The 18918-nt window shown below is 41.0% G+C and overlaps 1 protein-coding gene across 1 annotated transcript; it reads right to left on the reverse strand.

The window, feature by feature from the left end:
- Window positions 1-4501: 4501 nt before the first annotated feature.
- On the reverse strand, window positions 4502-18777 carry LOC306913379 (carbonic anhydrase 1-like). Its single transcript, XM_079489980.1, has 7 exons — window positions 18620-18777; window positions 17861-18058; window positions 13422-13540; window positions 11970-12062; window positions 10280-10342; window positions 9992-10147; window positions 4502-5550 (listed from the first exon to the last, which is right to left on the reverse strand). Exons 1-7 carry the CDS (start codon window positions 18651-18653, stop codon window positions 5431-5433), a joined length of 783 nt encoding a protein of 260 aa, XP_079346106.1. The 5' UTR covers window positions 18654-18777; the 3' UTR covers window positions 4502-5430.
- Between the last annotated feature and the right edge of the window lie 141 nt (window positions 18778-18918).

Consider the following 18918-nt stretch of genomic DNA (forward strand, 5'->3'; position numbering starts at 1 on the left):
TTGATTTATTGATCAAAAACCTAAAAAATGGAGTTAGGTGGTTTCCTCCCGACAGCGACGAGTAGCCTACATTGAAAAAACTATACAAACTATAGCATGCCAGGTCAACAAATGAACCTAGCATCTGTCTACACAATATGCTATCTAAACATACATTTATGTGTTACAAGAAATGAATATACATTTTCTAACTAAAATGGCTCGCACATCAACAGAAAGTGTAAGTTTGTCAAATTCAATGACCATTATGCATCAAAAGGACATCATATTCATGAATTCAAGGTGAAATAAAGATCCAAATAAAGACACAGCTTCACCCACCACCAGCAGCATGCAGTGGATGGGTGCAGCTGTGCTGCATGATGGTGGTGGCAGCCTGCAGGGTCCCTAGCTGTCCTTCCCCATGTCCCTCACTCACAGCTGTCACAACAATACCACCAGGCCCGGAACTAAAACCCAGGCCCGGTCTGAGGAAGAGGAAGACGGATATGAAAGAGCAGGGTGGGAGGGGAGGGGAGGGGGGAAGAGAGGAGATCAATGAGATTTTGTGCAATCCAGCAGAGACGATAACAAACACACACAGTGCACTGCCTCGCTCTGTGTCTTGTGTTTAATAACTAGAGTGCCGTCAGAACGTGCATATCTCTGCTGTCGGGCAGAAACCAGCTAACTCCAAAATGTTATTTTTTTTCTGGAAATGGAAATGATTGATTCATCTGGAAATGAAGAAAACCTTGTATTTTTTTAAATACTGCCTCATCAAAGTTGGTATTGTGACTTGGGGTGTAGTTAGTTGCTTTAGCAGACAGTTATAATATTTTTTTAACCAACACACAGATGTACAGGGTGTTCAATAGATTTATGAAATGCAGATGCACGTTAAGACAGATCATCAAAACATGACTCCCTATCCTCCTTCAAAACCTGGAATAGAAGAGCACCTATAGTCTGCAATTTGCAACTGGAAGTCTCCTAGCTTGCCAAAATACTGTATATGACCCCCCACTGCTGTGCCTGTAAATATACTTTTACTGCTCCTAGCATTGATGATCTCGTGTATAGTAGCAATGGAAACAAATCCCTCTGGTCTTTTTGTGTTATCCTTTTAACATTTTTGTATGTCCTTGCAAACTGTTAATAAAGCATCGAATCAATCAAAAAACATCAAAACGTGTATGGGCACTGATCGAGATTGCAGAGATTACAGTACAACATCTGTCTATTGTTTTTTATAAGTCTTTTAGTCTATTGAATGTAATTTGGTGTACAGTTGGAATAAAGATTAGAGAGTGCACACTGCACTCGGGGGACAGGGCCAGCTCTGTTACCGCCTGGGGACAGGTCCAGGGACAAGGCCAGCTCTATTCACGGCTCTGTGTGGTCCGGCCAAAGTCTGTGTTTCACTTGAAACATTCCTGAACACAACCTCAGGCCCGGCTGAGAAACCAGGAAATGCGTATACCTTCAATGAGGAGGTGAAAATGTTCCTTCGCACCTTTCATCTCTGTGTGAAGTTTTCTTTCTTTCTTTTTTTATCAAAGAGTTGTGAGCTGTGGGTGACCACATTTAATTTGATTGAGATGGAGATGCCTGGATGTTTTTTCCTGTTTCACCATTTAAACCTACCTAATTCATACTTCATTAAAGGCTACAAGCTTGTATTTCTTCGATTGATCTTTTAGACATAGGCCTACAATAACAGATTATTACAAGAATTAAAATAAATCAGCACTAGTAGTAATAAAAGTGTGTGTGTGTGTGTGTGTGTGTGTGTGTGTGTGTGTGTGTGTGTGTGTGTGTGTGTGTGTGTGTGTGTGTGTGTGTGTGTGTGTGTGTGTGTGTGTGTGTGTGTGTGTGTGTGTGTGTGTGTGTGTGTGTGTGTGTGTGTGTGTGCTTCTTTGCCATAATAACACAAGCCCATTTGTTCATTGTCTACGGTACTATGAACCTATGGCAAATCTTCACCCATAACATGCCCCAAAAATATCGACACTCGGTTAGAAGTAGATAAAGTCTTAAATTGCATTGGTGAAACGAGCAAAAAATATCTTCCTGTCCTGTAATTTTGACCTTCACAACATCCTGACCATGGATCATGTGATCAGGGGTCATTTTCAGGAGACGTATGGGGTCAGATGTTAGTCAGACGATTAGTCAGACATGTGACGCTACTGCTGGTCATGTGGGGGTTGTGCCAGGGGTCACAAGGTGATCATGTAGTAGTCACATCCAGGAGAGCACACAGAAAATAGCACCAGAGAAACAGCCTGTTCACTTTGCATAGAGGATATTATATCTAGGATAGGTAGAAATAGAGTTTGACAGCTTTTAATCAATATAGTGTAGAATCATGGTTAATGATTAGCAGTATTATAACTAACAACTCACTTATTATATCGTACAATCAGAGCTGTACCATTTTAATTGTTTTGAGAAAAGAAAGTTATACAAGCTTGCAGCAGCACGGCACAAAGTGACATGTGCTCTATTGTATATCTGCTATTTTTGAGAGACAGGTTCAATAACAAACATTTTTGTTCACCATATGAAGTTAGGCCTATAGTTGCTCTGTAGGTTTTGATTGTTATTACAAAACATGCATTAACAACTTCAACCCTATACACATTTCGGCCATTTGAAAATAGACAATCTACAAGCTCACAATGTGCCGTGGTGCGCATTGTAAGCTTGTAGATCTGCTATTTTCAAACGTTTTTTATATACATTCGAAAACTTGAAATGGAACATTTTGCATAATGAGTACTTTTACGTTTGGTACTACATGTTGATGCCAAAACCTTTGTACTTTTACTCAAGTACATTTTGAATTCCGGACTTTTACTTGTAACTACTATTTCTATATTGAAGTATTGATACTTTTAAGTAAAACATGTGAGTACTTTTTCCACCACTGGCATCTCGATATGGAGACCAAAAATAAAGAGCACTGGATTGCGATGAGAAAGGCAAACAAAGAGGACAGATGAATTACAGCAGGCGTCAATTAGTCACAAAATATATTTATTTAACCAGTAACATCCACTTTGCAAAAAGCACAACACCAAGACATACTCACAGGAGGGCCCTAACAATGGCTGGAATAAATAAGATTCTTATTATTATTTTTGATTTACAATCATCCTTTCAGGAAATACATAATTTGGTTGAACTTTCATTGTGCTTTTACAATTCTTTTTTTTATTTCCATTTTATTGTTTTAATGCTAAAGGGCAGGCTTTCTTTACTCAATCACATTATGGTCTCTGGTTTCTCTATAAACTTATCAGCTGGCATATTGGCGTAGTTCTTTGTATTAGCATCATCATATTACACAATGGGATTATAAAACAAAACATCCTCGTCATCATCTTGCCATATTCAAAACAACATAACAAATGCAGAGCTCTTGTACACAAATCACAACAGCGGAATCACGTAAAAAAAAATGCTTCTATTTGCATATTGTGCTTTCAAACAGAGTTAGTATTATATTATTAACCACTTAAACCCGTGGGGTCCCCTAGGGCTCTGTACTAGATCCTCTATATAGTGTCTATCATTTCCCTCTAGTCTACACCAAATCTACAAGCTCACAACACGTCACGTTGAACTTCTATTTTCACTGAAAGTACACCCCAGCATAGGGACTCTAAAGGCCGATCTGAATGCCGGAATAAAATAAAATCGGTTCGGGAGGGGTTCCCGACCCGATCTTATTTCGGCACTAAAAGTGAAGCATGCATCGACCTTAAAGGGGAAAACCACCCATTTTCAACATTTTACTACAGTATGTCATCAATATACCTTAGAGCTGTTGTGTGGAAATAATTAAAAAAAAGTCCCCCCCATTCTGTGTTTCCTAGAACTGTAATTATGAAAAAAATCATTAATGATTTTTTTCAGACCTCTAGTTCTAGGAAACACAGAATGGGGGAACTTTTGTATTATTTCCACACAACAGCTCTAAGGTACATTAATGACATAGTAAAATGTTGAAAATGAGTGGAATGCCCCTTTAAGGTTCAAGTGGTTAATAAGGAAAACAGAATACAAAACAGTAGTTGACAACTACATATGGGGGGGTTGAACACTATGCTGTCAAAAGACAGAAGTTGTTAGCTCTAAAACCACGATGATATGTCCTCATGTCCGTTCAGTGTGTGCAGCGATCCGTGCGCCATGCGCCATATACAGCATGGAAATCCATAACCAGGTCAGCGCCTACAGGCCCAGCCAGTGCGTTGCAACTGCGCCAGATTGCGTTTCATGTGTGTGTGTGTGTGTGTGTGTGTGCGTGCACATGAGCGTGTGTTTGTGTGTATGTGGCAGAGAAGAGGGATTTTGTAGTTCAATGATTCGAGTGTGATGGTGGAGTGGGCCACAGTGTTTCATTAAGCTGCCGTGATCCTGAGGCACAAAGTCAGTCAGTCAGAGATTACAGCCAAACTGGCAGGATGCGTGTGTGTGTGTGTGTGTGTGTGTGTGTGTGTGTGTGTGTGTGTGTGTGTGTGTGTGTGTGTGTGTGTGTGTGTGTGTGTGTGTGTGTGTGTGTGTGTGTGTGTGTGTGTGTGTGTGTGTGTGTGTGTGTGTGTGTGTGTGTGTGTGTGTGTGTGTGTGTGCGTGTGTGTGTGTGTGTGTTTGCACGTGCGCATGTGTGTCTGTCTGTATGTGTGTCAGCTTGTCCTCTGTACAGATGGAGAGTTGATTCTATCTCCTTGCTTTGTCGTGGAGTGTTTGTGTTTTTCGGCTGCCTATTGGCTCATAAAGCATCACTTACTGGGTTAACTAATATTTCTGCATTTCAAAGCATCATCAACTTTCCCTACTGTAGCTGCTTGACAAAACATTATCTCACACACCAAAAATTGTTCATTTGCAAAAAAATAAAGAAACGATTAAAAAACAAAATGTACTACTCATTCATAATAAATAGAAACAATCAATATTTTTTGCAAATGAACCCTTAATAGACACTTTTTTGCCGGTACTTTCAGAGTTAAACTAACACTCAGGACTTGCAGTGTGATTTTTGCCACCTACTTGTTCAAGGCGCTCTCTGATACATTGGAACCAGGTGCGAAATTCTGGCCAACGCGTGCCACTGTGGAGTATTTCTGAGTCTGGACAGAGGGCACCTTATCGCTCGACTCGGGAGGCGATAAGATGGCGGAACAAAACAAACAAACAAAACAAACAAAAACGCTGGACCCTTCAAGTTTTCCCTTCCGCACAGTAAGACAGCACCAAGTGTGCATTGCATTTCAGGGACGGATATAATTGGCAATTAAACTTTCTTCAAAAACATTACAACAAAATGTGAATGATGTCGATACGTGTGCTTTGTGCTTCGTTGCAGTCTAAAGGGGGCGAAAGGTTAGGGGGGGTCTGCGAAAGTAGGGCACAGAGGGTGGGGGGAGCGAGGTTTGGTTCTCATTGGAAGGAAGAACGAACTTTGCGACCCTTCAGGGGTTGTGGGGGCCGATAGTTGTCCATCATGCAGCACGTGGTCTCACCCTCACCGGAGAAGAGCAGGCACCGGAATTTGGCCATCTGTAAGAAGAGGAGAGGGAGAGGGAGAGAGAGAGAGATAGAGGGAGAGGGAGAGAGACCGAGAGTTAGAGAGTAGAGAGGCCACTGACTCAGACTTCATTGAGCAGCCAGTGCCTTTTTTGCCATGCATTTTTTAAGGTAAAGATGAGCCCAGTGTATAGAACATCGTGTTTCAGTATACTCTTGGCGTCCACTCCAGTGTTTTTTTTGGAGTACCCCCAGGGTCAACAAACATGATCCTCCTGGCGGTGTCTACCGTGTCTTACAAGCCAGTCAATTTACGACCTGACGTTTTGTGTCCGCCCTGAGACTGGGAAGGTCAGGGCTTGATCCCTGGCCGGGTCATGCCAATGCCTCCGTGCTTGGCATTGTTGTATTGGGGGTAAGTTCCTGCGACATGGTATCATGCCTCAGGGGGATGTACTTGTACATCAAGCTGCCTCACAGAGACAGAAGATAGGCTCCTTCCCTATGGGCCGTGTTAGGCTTCCTACTAGGGTCATAACATTGTAGTGCTACTTTTAGAGGAAAAGGAAAAACAGCACCCTATTTTCCTTTGAATTTGCGTGGGTCAACAGTCTGTCTCGAGAGACTACTTTTTTCATAACAAAAATACGACACACAATGTTTTGTTGTGCATTCAGCCTGACAAGTTTTAGGATCCCATCTCCAGGAGTAGTTTAGGATAGATCCTATATAGCCCAAAGGGACAGTCAGCAGAGTCAGCCGGTTTATTGGTTGTTTTTGGTTGTCAGGGCGATATCACAACCACAGTGGACAGGCTTTGCCTCGCCTTGTACGTTGCAGGTTGCGGTGACAGTTTTGTCTTTTGTGTCAATGTAATATGTAAACAAACTAAATCAATTGACCAAAAAAAACCAACCTATGTTTAGAAGTGAGGGATGCCTAATCCCCCGCACTCCCCCTCCACTACACCCTGGGTCATAACGGGCGTTACCACAACAAGTCCACGTTTACTGTTATTTCAGCAAGGTGTGCTGATAATGCAGGTGACACAACATTTGAACGTTGCAGGTGTCTCAGTAATAAACACTCTGGGCATGATATCCAACGTGCTCCTCGGCTTTCTGTGGCCAATTAAGGAAACTCAAGACATGTTCCTTGCCCTGGAACTTCAATTAATCTTCTAGATATTGGATCACAGGAATATTGTCAAGGTACGCAGTAGCTATGAATTCACTCTACTATTATGCCACCAAAATGTACCCTAATACGTGTAACAGCCAACAAAAATGAGATTCCCTACCCTCCTTCAAAACCGCCATAAAGAGCACCTGTCTGCAATTTGCAACTGGACCTACAGCCTTCTAGCTTGCCAAAAGAAATTCCCCCCACTGTTTTTCTTTAAATATACTTTTACTGCTCCTAGTACTGATGATTTCTTGTATTGTGTTCTATCATCTTCTATATCTTGATTAATTGAATACACGGGACCACAATGGAAACAAGCCCTCAGGGATTTTTGTGTTATCCTTTTAGCATTATTGTATAACTGTACCTGGACTTCTTTTTTTTGCAAACTGTTAATAAAGTAAAGTAATTAATCTGAATTTTGCTGTGGCCCTTGTTGTGTGGATGGTTGATGATTGTAACGTGGGGAGGTGATTGGTGAAGCTTAATTTAGTTTGACATTTTTGTGTAAGCGTCGCTGTGGGATAGAGTAATGACTAAATGCCTAGAATAGTATTCTAGCTGCTGACCTCCTGTGACTGTCACTCAACTCAACACACGCGTCACTGCTGGTCCGTGTTGAATGCTGATGGAAAGCTGGAGTCAGGGGCTCGGCTGTCTGTCTGGCACATTTCTATCCTCAATGTCAAGCTTAGTGGCTCTCTAGTTGGTGCTTAACTCTCACAGCTGTATTTATAATGTGGCGGATCAAGCAATCGGCTTTCAGTAACACAAATTAATTGCAGTTTTCCTTGGGCTTTAGTTTCACCTCTGGCGCCCTTATCGTGGGTGTGTAAATTATAGGCAAACCTTTAAAAAGAGAACTAGTCCAGAAAGGCAAAGCGATTCATAAACCAGCTCCGCTGTGCTTCACAAACAGAAACGAAAGAAAAGGCTTGACAAAGTAGCAGATCTAGTAGCTCACTATGTGTCACATTGTGAGCTTGTAAATCTGCTATTAAAATATCACAGCCGTGTGAAGTGAGGCTCACTCTTATCATCGTACATGATCCATTTATTGTCAGTGGGAATTTAATCTTTGTGTGGGACAAAAATATCTTCAAAAGCCATGCATTGGAGGGGCTAGCGGCCTCTCCTTTGGGGGTTCCTGGCACAAAATATTTTTCAAATAGAGGACTATGGCCAAATACATATTGTTACTGTCAGGGTGTCCAAAACCGTTCCCTTTGTATTACTATAGAAAATAATATAAAATAGAGAAAATAGCCAAGAATCTACAATGGAACCAGTTAGAACCAAAGTTCATTTGGTGGAAAAGGGGGTCATGTGTGCTGCCATTCTCCTCATCTTCAAAGGAGATGAGGTGGGTGACCTCTGGGCCACTGAACGGTGCAGCACCCACTACAGCTTCAGCTATGCAGATAAGGAGGAAGTGGCATGCAGGCGCAGCACCTCCTGTGACAGGAAAGATGAGGCTGTGATGTACGATCAACACATGTCTGAATTCAAGTAGGAGCACACACACTCACTGTAGAATAGAATAGGCCTCACTCCTTGGGTGTTTTTTTGTCACAGTATATTTGCAGATAATATGAAATGTGTCCTCTGCAGACTGCATTTACCCAGCTATAACAACGCGGAGCAGTGGGCAGCCATTTAGGCACTCAGGGAGTATATATACTCTGATTTTTTTTAAATTAATCATTTATTCTTCGATTAGACTGTCATTGACTTCACAATAGGTTTGGGATCCAACATTGAGGGACCAGGAATCTGTTCCATGTCAGAACTGGTATTTGTGGACTTCACGTTAAAGTCACCAGAATCGTTATAATCGTCAAAATAGATCCATATATAGACAATATTTCTACCCTGATGTGGTGCCCCTTTAAGGGAACAAAATATATAGAAAATGAGAATATTTCAAATTTTCCAATAGTAGTGTCAGTCACTCCAGGAGAGTTATCAAACGTTCATGCTTAAAATAGTAACAGCATATTGTTACCAACATTGGTTTTCTGTGGCTATACAGACTTATCAGCTGTGCCTGGTCTATATGGCAACATGTTTAAAGGTTATGTGTACACACTCCCCGTGTTTACCCTTGAGACACTGACTGGCTGGCATTCATTTTCTGCAAGGGCAGACTTGAGAGAGAGGGAGAGGGAATACAGGGTTTACTGATTGTAAAGATATTGCTGGGTATTGGTTATATTTTCAAATGGCCGAAAATGTATAGGGCTGAAATGGTTACTGTATAGCTAGGCCTATGTTTTGTAATAATAATCAAAATCTACAAAGTTACTACTAACTAAAGTGTTAAAATAAATGTAGTGGAGTAAAAGTACAATATTTGCCTCTGAGATGTAGTGGATGTAGTGGTGATGTAAAAGTAGCCTACTGGAAATTGGAAAGTAAGTAAGTAAAATACAAATAACTCAAGATTGTACTTAAGTACAGTACTTAAGTAAATGTACTTAGTTACTTTCCACCACTGATTATGGGCATGATGTACAGTAGGCTGTGTTGTGTAGAAATGTAGACTAGAGTAGAGTACATACAGTACAGGTGTACTGTATGTATGCACTGTGTTTTTTTTGTCATAAAGTGTAGAAACGGTTTGTTGTGATGAGATTAACGTGGGATCGACTTGTGTTTCATTCACCTCTGGCTGCCAACAGTTGATTATACAGAAGCATTTACTGAATACTGTTGGGCAGTGGTGGAAAAGGATTAAAAAAAAAGTCAATACTGCAATGTAGAAATACTCCAAGTAAATGTCCGGAATTCAAAATGTACAGTATTCGTATCAAAATGTACTTGCAGTATCAAAAGTAGAAAGTACTTTATTATTATTATGCAGAATGTCCCATTTCACAAGTTGTCAAACGTATAAAAACGGCTTAGCAGTTTATAGTTATAGATAGCACAATGCATCTCTCTCTCTCTCTCTCTCTCTCTCTGTCTCTCTCTCTCTCTCTCTCTCTCTCTCTCTCTCTCTGTCTCTTTCTCATTCTGTTTCCGTCTCTATCTGTCTCTCTCTCCCTCTCGGTTGCAGTATTGTGTTTCATCCAGCTACAAGAGGTTTCTCGTGTGTCAGCGAGCCATGCTGCTAATCTCAACAATCAAGTCCTTGATTTCAACAGCAATGAAGAAGGAGAGAGAATGTGTAAGCCAATGAAGCCATTCCCAGACCCTTGGAGTGTGTCCAAAGTCAAAGCCCTCCCTCTAACTACACAGCATGAATGGTGTGGTGACGATGTGTGGGCGTGGCCAGCACCGGGCATACCTGCTCAGTGCTGACACTGATTGGCTCCTTGCAGACGATCCAGGTGACGCTCTCCAGCAGAGGGGGTGTGGTCAGAGAGCCGTCGTAGGTCCAGTAATCTAACGAGCCTGGCAGCAGGGTGGCGGGGTCAAAGTTGGGGAAGGTGGTCTGTTTGCCCTGGAACAGAAAACAATGGAGTGGGGTTAAAAACAAAATCACACTTGTGTGAAGTGAAGGGCAGCGGCCCTAAAAAGATATTAAAACATACATTTGTATAGAACCGAAGCCTTTAAAATTAAATAGACTTACCTTGGCCTGTATGGCATCAAATGCATCAAGCAGCTTCTGAAGTGCTGCATTGGCAGCACCAATCTGAAGGGGGGAAAAAGGTGGTTTGATTGATCGAACAGTTTATGAAGAGTTAGCAAAAAGTACAGATTTAACAGTTACAGTATACATTCATGCTAAAAGGTTAACACAAAAGGTCCTGAGGACTTATTTCCATTGTGGTCCCGTGTATTCATCAAGACATATTAAAGACATACAATACTGTACAAGACATCATCTATACTAGGAGGAGGAGTACAAGTGTATAATAGTTAGGTTGGCCACTGGCCAGATGTCTCACTTCGTGTGGGACAGTCCCTTATTATTATTATTTCCTAATAGTTGGCCGTTTCTGTTGTAAAGCTCTCTTATTGTCTCTTTTCCTGCAAGATGTGTTTTTAAGCCTGTTAAAATAACATGATAAATATCCTCTATAGACTATACCAAGTCAGCCATACCGCCCATGACCAAAATTAGCATTTCAAAACAAAATGCGAGCCGCCAGAGCGGTTTAATAACAAAATGAGGCAATATTGAGCCTATGGTCAAATATGACAGATTTTTGTAACTTTTTTAACTGTATGAAATACTTCCCATTAATATAGTGGTTGCAAACTTGCAACTGTATTAATTGATTGCCCGAGTCCCGTGGTGGGAATTCTGCTCTGGTTTTGGTGAAATATTAAGTAGTTCCGGTCATTTTGTGGGGGGCACAGGGGGCCACGCAGTAAAAGTAAATTAATTCACAAAACTAACGTCATTTATATTGTTGACATATTTCTAAAATATTAGTATATATTTAGTATATAATATTTTTACCCCTCTATCACACAGAACTATGTTTTTTGTGTCCATATACTCACTACATCTCACTGAGCAAATATTGTACTTTTACTCCACTACAATTATTTGAAAACGTTTGTTACTAGTTACTTTGTAGACTTTGACTATTATTACAAAACATAGATTAACCACTTCAGCCCTAAACTAGCCGATCTACAAGCTCACAATGCAATCTGCTATTTTCAAAAGGTTTTTAATATACTAATATAATATAATATGTTATACATATGATACCTTGTGTAATGGGGACAGTCTGCATAATGGGTACTTTCTACTTGATATTCTAGATTCTAGTTGATATACTTTTGTACTTTTACTCAAGTAAATGTTGAATTCCAGACTTTAGTGTTTCTAAATTGCAGTATTGATACTTTTACTTAAGTAAGTGGAATTTGAGTACTTCTCCCACCGCTGATGCATTCTACTGTGGTCCACAGCAAAGGGCTAGGCAGGGCATAATTTATCAGTGTCCAATTAGGCCTACATCACAGCAAAGGGCTAGGCAGGGCATCATTTATCAGTGTCCAATTAGGCCTACATCACAGCAAAGGGCTAGGCAGGGCATCATTTATCAGTGTCCTAAGTAGGCCTACATCACAGCAAAGGGCTAGGCAGGGCATCATTTATCAGTGTCCTAAGTAGGCCTACATCACAGCAAAGGGCTAGGCAGGGCATCATTTATCAGTGTCCTATAGGCCTACATCACAGCAAAGGGCTAGGCAGGGCATCATTTATCAGTGTCCTAAGTAGGCCTACATCACAGCAAAGAAAGCACAATGATACTGACTGTACCAGTAGAATGATTTAATTTAAAAACATCACTACTGACCTTCAGGAACACTCCCACAACAGCGAGCCCATCAGGCTTGCTAGCAGCATCCCCAAAGCTGGGGTATTTGGTGTTCCAGTGCACCAGATGGAGCTAAGAGAGACACACACACAAAGGCCATTTGTAAATAGATTATTCAGAGATTTGCTCGCTTTTTTTTTTGTAACCCTGGGAATCCTTTCAATTCCGTCTGGGCTGCCGGGCCCTTTTGTATTGTTGTTCAGAGTGAATCTGGGTGAGTTTCATACGCCTGGGGGACCTTCATTCAGATGAAGTGAAAGGTTTAGCTGCTATTCAATAAAAAAACGGACAATTTTCAACAAGATGTGTCAGTAGATAAGAAAAGGAACGGGGGGGGGAGATAACGTTCTTGATAGTGAAATAAAATTAAAACAGTCCATATCTGTGTCGGGTGGAAACCGAAATATCATATATATATATATGTACAAAACTGTTACTTTTTAGGATTAAAATTTGAAAATAACAAAAGTAGCAGAACAACAAGCTCAAACCGAGCCGCTTCGCGCCATATTTTTCCCATAGAGCTTGCGGATCTGCTACATTTGGTGCGTTTGTGTGATGCTGTAGTATGATCAAGTAGGGACGTTAATTTACACACAAAAAACACACAGAAAAATTAAATAGGGCATTGGTGATAAGAGGCGCTCAAGCATGGAGTAGAGGAGGCTGAAAAGCCGAACTGAAGCGTCAGCTCCGAAAGACCAGAGCCAGTTCCTCCCTCTCACCCAGACAGCCCCCAGACATCACATGCCCTCACCATGCCATATTCTTTTTATTCCCGTTCCTGCTCAGCAGCAAGCTATACACTTAGATGATTTTGGTTTGTATTAGGTACATTTGTGCGACTGCAAAGACAAAACGGAAGCGGGGTGGAGGTGTCACTTCCGCTTTATCACTTGATAAATTTGTGTTACATGATTTTTTGGTGCTTCCGTTGCTCCAGACTTGTACATTTACATTCTGAGGTATTATACCTGGAGTATTTTCCAATTTTCAGTATTTTTACTTCTACTCCACTAAATCTCAGAGACAAATATTGTACTTTTACTCCATTACAATTATTTGAACTTTAGTTACTAGTAGTTACCCATTTCAGCCCTATACATTTCAGCCATTTCAAAATAGCAGATCTAGATCTACTATTTTCCAAAAGATTTCTATACATTTCAAATGCATTTGAAAAGTTGTGAAATGGGCCATTCTGCATAATGAGTACCTTTTTATTTTTTGTAAATTTTTATAGCAATACATTTGTACTTTTACTCTAAGTACATTTTGACTTCCGGACTTCTAGGTTTAACAGAGGCATTTCCACATTGCGGTACTGTTATTTGTAGCCTACTTATAATATAATAGTTAGTACTTTTTCCACCACTGCGTGCATGAGACCAGCCCGACAGAAAGGATAATTATGTGAGCGGTGGTTCCTACCTCGGCAGGATACATGGTCCCACACACTGTGTGCTCAGAGCCCTTCAGGTCAGATGCACCCCAGTGGAAGTGGAACTGCTTCAGCCTGTACGTCCCCGAGATAGGTCCGTTTGTCAGAGCTGGAACACAGACAGACAGCAGTGTTGATTTTGACAGCAAGTTTGATGTAGTTTTAGTCATAAAAAAAGGATAAAAACTTTTCAATTTTGTCACATTTTAGTCATCTGAAATGTTTTAGTGTTAGTCTAGTTTTAGTCTCTAAATCTACAGTTGATATATAGTCGACTAAAAGTGTATTTTGGCAGGCCAAGATGGCGTCGTAATGGTTAATTTTACACTTGGTTCAGTTGGTTGCACATTATGAAAATAGCCGATCCAAAAGCTCACAACGCGTCCGTCCAAGCAGGGGAGGATTATCCAACGGGGCCCCCTGAGCTTAAGCCTCCGCGCGACCGCGTTGATGTCACACGGAGGCTCAAGCTCAGGGGCCCCCAAAAATTGCAAAGTTAATAACAGTTATTAACATTGAACTTTTTGTCAGACAATGGGCTTATTCATTCATGTCAATAAAATAACCCAAAGGGGGGGCCCTTTGCATGTTGGTGGCCCAGGGACCCTTTATCTCATGATCCACCTACAGTATACATCCAGACATTAAATGACTTGTCTTTTCTACTGGATGTCTTTTCCAATAGTCCCTCCCTAACATTTTAGTCTAGTTTTTATTAGGGGTGCACGATTATGAAATTATGACCGATATTCGATCTCCGATTATTCGCAGTGTCATATCTGCCAATTACCGATTCTGACCGATTCCGATATTATACAGAGGACCACAATTGAATCAAGCCTAGGCCATAGAGGTTTGGCCCAAAGCCTGTCAATAAAGTATTCAATCAATCAATAAATAGCATACTCTTTTCCAAGTGTCTGTTTTCACAACTGAATGACTACTGAATGAGATAAGTAACACATTTTTTGCCAGTGAAAACCGATTAAATAATCTGTATTATGTTGAGACCATTCCGATAACGATATGGCATTTTTATTTCCGATATGGCCTATTCCGATTATGCTACAGATTAATCGTGCATCCCTAGTTTTTATTTTTTGGTCATAGTTTTAGTTGACGAAATCAACACTACAATGACTAAGCCTTTTCTACTGCCGTTTTTCCTCGTCTGTCTTGTACCCTTTTGTAATGTCTATTGGCTATGTGCTTTTGTAACGTTGCTTGCTTTCATATGCAGACTATGGATGGAAATCTGCACTCTTGCCAAATCCGGTGTATGACTATACATTGTATTGTAATTTTGCTCAATATGCGCTGAACTGTCCAAATAAATGGATAAATTAAATAAATATGTCACACATAATTTTAAAACCGCATAACTTGCAACGTTTGTGTATTTGAGATCAAACGGTTAAATACATGGCTCTTTGCCAGACAAAAAATAGGCCTAATAATATCATGCAATATTATGAACACAGTATTTGGTTTATAATTCAAGAAAATCTTAAAAGAAATGTAAGCAGGAGGTTCGTCGGAACCATGTCGATGCAATTTCTTCTTTCATAAACAGGACATATTCCGTTTGATTGTATGATGCAACAGCTGCCTTTGTACTTACAGTACACTCAACATCGTCGTCACGACATACAAACAAACACACACGCACACACACGCACACGCACACGCACCACGCACGCACGCACACACACACACACACACACACACACACACACACACACACACACACACACACACACACACACACACACACACACACACACACTCCACAGGGGCAGGGCAGGCAAGCTTCCTTATTTGTTGGATGTGGTCTGAGAGTTCCTGCACGTGATCAGACTGAGAAGAATCGGATCAGATTTAGCCCAGGATGATGATGATGATGATGATGATGATGATGATGCTACTGTACTGAGGTATTTTAAGATCTACCCACCCCCTCCCTCTTCACTGTCTGCAGGACATTTTGTATTAATCTATTATTTTACAAATATGTAGCTGATATTTATAGGTCTATCTCAGTGGCATGCTGATTGCTCTGATATGCCAGAAGAAATGCAGTTTCTCTATGGCCAGTATTTTATTTAGTTTTTAAATCAAAATATTAGAAAAAAATGGTCTTAAATAATAAATGATTTGAACATGCACGGTGCATCATTCTCAGACCTATCCTTCAACTTCAGCATATATGCCCAAAATGATTGGATATACAGGTTTTGTAGCAATGTGTAGCAATTGTAAAAAATATTAGACACTAATTATCAAAGTTCAAGCATGTTCTAATCATATACTTCATATTACTTAAGACCATTTTCCAAATATTACATTTTGTAACACTTTGGACGACCAGCTGAAATACATATTGCTTGAGCAGTGTGCAGACAAAGAGACAAAGGCAGTCTACTTTCCACTGCACGTGCATGACACACGCGTGCACGCACACACGCACGCACACACGCACGCACGCACGCACACACACACGCACGCACACACACACAGACACTGACACACACACACTCCGGCCGTCGGCCGATGCATGACTATGACGAGTAGGCTATATCATCTCTGTCGGGTGGAAATCTCATATGTCCAAAATTGTTACTTTTCAGGATAATGGTTTGAAATAAACATAGAAAAAAGGTAAGGTCCGCACACTGGATAATGCTCCAAATCTTTAAAAGGGTTAAGGTTCCTTACACCATAGTGGACGTAACATTTTAGTAAGCCCTAAGCATACTAACTAAGATACTTAAGTCTAGTAGTATAAAACAGCTTATCTCTTCTTAGTGCAGACCAGTGCTGTTAATCCACCCTGATGCAATTATTTCTCTCATTGTTTCTATACCGTAAACAAAGCAACGATTCTCAATCCAATTTCTTAAAAGGTTTGCACACATTTCACTGATTACGTCACAGCATTCAAAGGCCTGCTATAAATGAGAGCAGTTCAAGGACATGCACGCTAAAACAAATATAAATCTCTAGTTTCCGAGGCTGACACAATAGCCTGAATGTTTAGTAGAAAAGAATGAAACTTATCCTGCTATCCTTGTTTCGTTCATTTGCCAAAAAAGGCTGAAGCAATCTGTCACCTTGCCTGACTTTGCCATTGGTGTCTGAATACATTAATGGGGTTTCATTGCTTCATGAGCTAATAACCTATAGCCTGGAACCTATTGTCTCAATTTGTCTGGCCACGCAAGACTACAAATAATCAGAATCAGAATCAAATGTAAAAATCACACTTGAAGTGAGGGGCGCTCAACTTTTCCCCACGACTGACAACACATCACATTCCGTGCTCAGCCAATCACATAATTTCCGTGGTACACATACAGACAGACAAAGCTGGGCATAGGAGGGGCTAGCACCCTTCAAAAATCAAAGAAATGTCATAAATTATGGGAAACAAATAACGTTTAAGAAGTATAGTGAAAATACCAGATCTACGAGTGTGTATACCAGCTATTTTCACTAGTTTGAGTCCCGGCCCGGGCAGACATCAAATTTCTCTTTTGTGTCTGGAGCTAAAAGGTTTGGGAACCACTGCTCCAATGCTATAACTACCTCGAGATGAGCTCAACCAATGCGAAAGAGGGGACATTACAATTTCACTCCACATTATTATAAGGAAAAGGACTGGGACATGCATGCTTTGTTTTAGTTGGTGACTAAAAACACATTCCAGTTGCACTTGAAATATGTAATGTTTAACTAGTCTAGAGAACCGGTCCCATTTAGTAAAGAACCCTCTGTTCGTGCTCCCTTGACCTCACTCAGAATATGAAAAAGCCAGTCGTGGGAAAAGCTTTGCACCGGGTTTCATTACCAATTCAATCACTATTGTCTGCATGGGTTTTTCACTGGATCCCCTGCATGACCAATTCCCAAGGCTCTGCACCATGCAGTTCCACTTTCCTATTTTCTTTTGTTAAATATTCCCTATGTGGTTCTCGACCTGTGAATCTGGACCCCCAGGGGGGTCCCCATGCATGTCCCAGACATGGCAACTTAAGGACTTGTAAGATCCTTAATAGCCTACCTCAAAAAGACAAGAAAGGAAAAAGCCAATACAAATGGTAAAAATGTGTATTTTAGAGTCTGTGAAACCGAAAATGTATATGCCTCAACTCCTATATTCCAAGTGCTTGTCTATAAAATAATGATTGCTTTTGGGGGGTCATGGCTTGAAACGATTGAGAAACATATAGTCTACATGCATGCATGTGTTCTTCAGTGGATCTCCTGGGCAATTCCCCAGGCTCTGCACCAGTTGCCTATTTGATTTTGTTAAATATTCCCTAAAATGTGCAGCAGCCTGCGCAGGTTATCTGGGCCTGGGGGGTGGGGGTGGGGGGGGCTGTATTACATAACTTCTCATGCATAATATTAACATTAATTTCCCACTAACTTGAGCTGTCGGCGTCATCAAGGAAGGTCACTTGGAAGGAATGTCCGTTGTTGAGAATATCCATTGACGTGGAAGGGTCGTACTTGAGGCACAGCGGCTTCAGGTCGCCGTCGTAGTCGCATTGAGCAGGTAGGATGTCAATGGGAGACTGGCGGGGTCCATCGGCAATGGGGAAGTTAGTGGCCCATTTATCGGGTCCTAAAATGACGGGAATGAAAGGATTTTAAGACAGACAACAGGCTGTAGCTAAATCCATAAACACAAAAAGGAGGGAATAAAGGGGTTCATTCAGAATGGGGGATTTGAGGTGATGATGAGGTGATTAAAACGCACAAAATCTGCAAAGAAGGATGATGATGAATGAATGAACGAACCAACGAATGAACGAACCAACGAACGAATGCATGCAGCATTTTTTTCCCCATTTCATTTATTTATTTATTCCGAACAAAGTAAATATTAAAACAAAAAAGAGGCGTCCAAAAATAATAATAATAATGATCTTTCATAATCCTTAAAGCATGAATGAATGAATGAATGAATGAATGAATGAATGAATGAATGAATGAAAATTGCCTGTTGCAGTCACAGTGTTAATAAATTAAATGCATTGGACTGTGTGCATTGTTCCAGAGTCCGCAGGTATATGTAGGCTATGTAGCCTATCATAATTCATTAACAGGTCCTGGTGGTTATAAAGCAATAACAATAAGGACCTGCATGCACTATATATATATGACTATGGATAAAGTGCCTCACCGTTGCTCGCTGCGTATCCCCATGCGTGAGACATTGTAGCCTAATGTAGGTGAGAGAGAGAGAGAGATACAGAGCTGTGTAATAATCCCTTGATAAGTGCGTCGTTTCCCGAGTGCAAACAGCCAGTGTCCTTCTACTGACAGCTGACAGCCTTATATACGGTCTGTCTGTCTGACTGTCTGTCTGTCTGACCGTGACCCATGCTGCCGGTTCGCGCAACAGCTAGAGAGCAGGAGGAGTTTTGGTGTTGCGCGCAATACGACGATATTGATGAGGAGGAGGATCCCCCCTCGAGCCTC

This window comes from Electrona antarctica (assembly GCF_951216825.1).
Source record: "Electrona antarctica genome assembly, chromosome: 20".
In the NCBI taxonomy this organism is placed as follows: Eukaryota; Metazoa; Chordata; class Actinopteri; order Myctophiformes; family Myctophidae; genus Electrona; species Electrona antarctica.

Excerpts from the sequence above, each read along its gene's own strand:
- LOC306913379 (XM_079489980.1), bottom strand. The coding sequence starts at position 18,653 with ATGTCTCACGCATGGGGATACGCAGCGAGCAACG. Across the intron at positions 18,059-18,619 it reads GGGATACGCAGCGAGCAACG|GACCCGATAAATGGGCCACT; the intron begins GTGAGGCACTTT and ends CCGTCATTTTAG. Across the intron at positions 13,541-17,860 it reads TGATGACGCCGACAGCTCAA|CTCTGACAAACGGACCTATC; the intron begins GTTAGTGGGAAA and ends TCTGTGTTCCAG.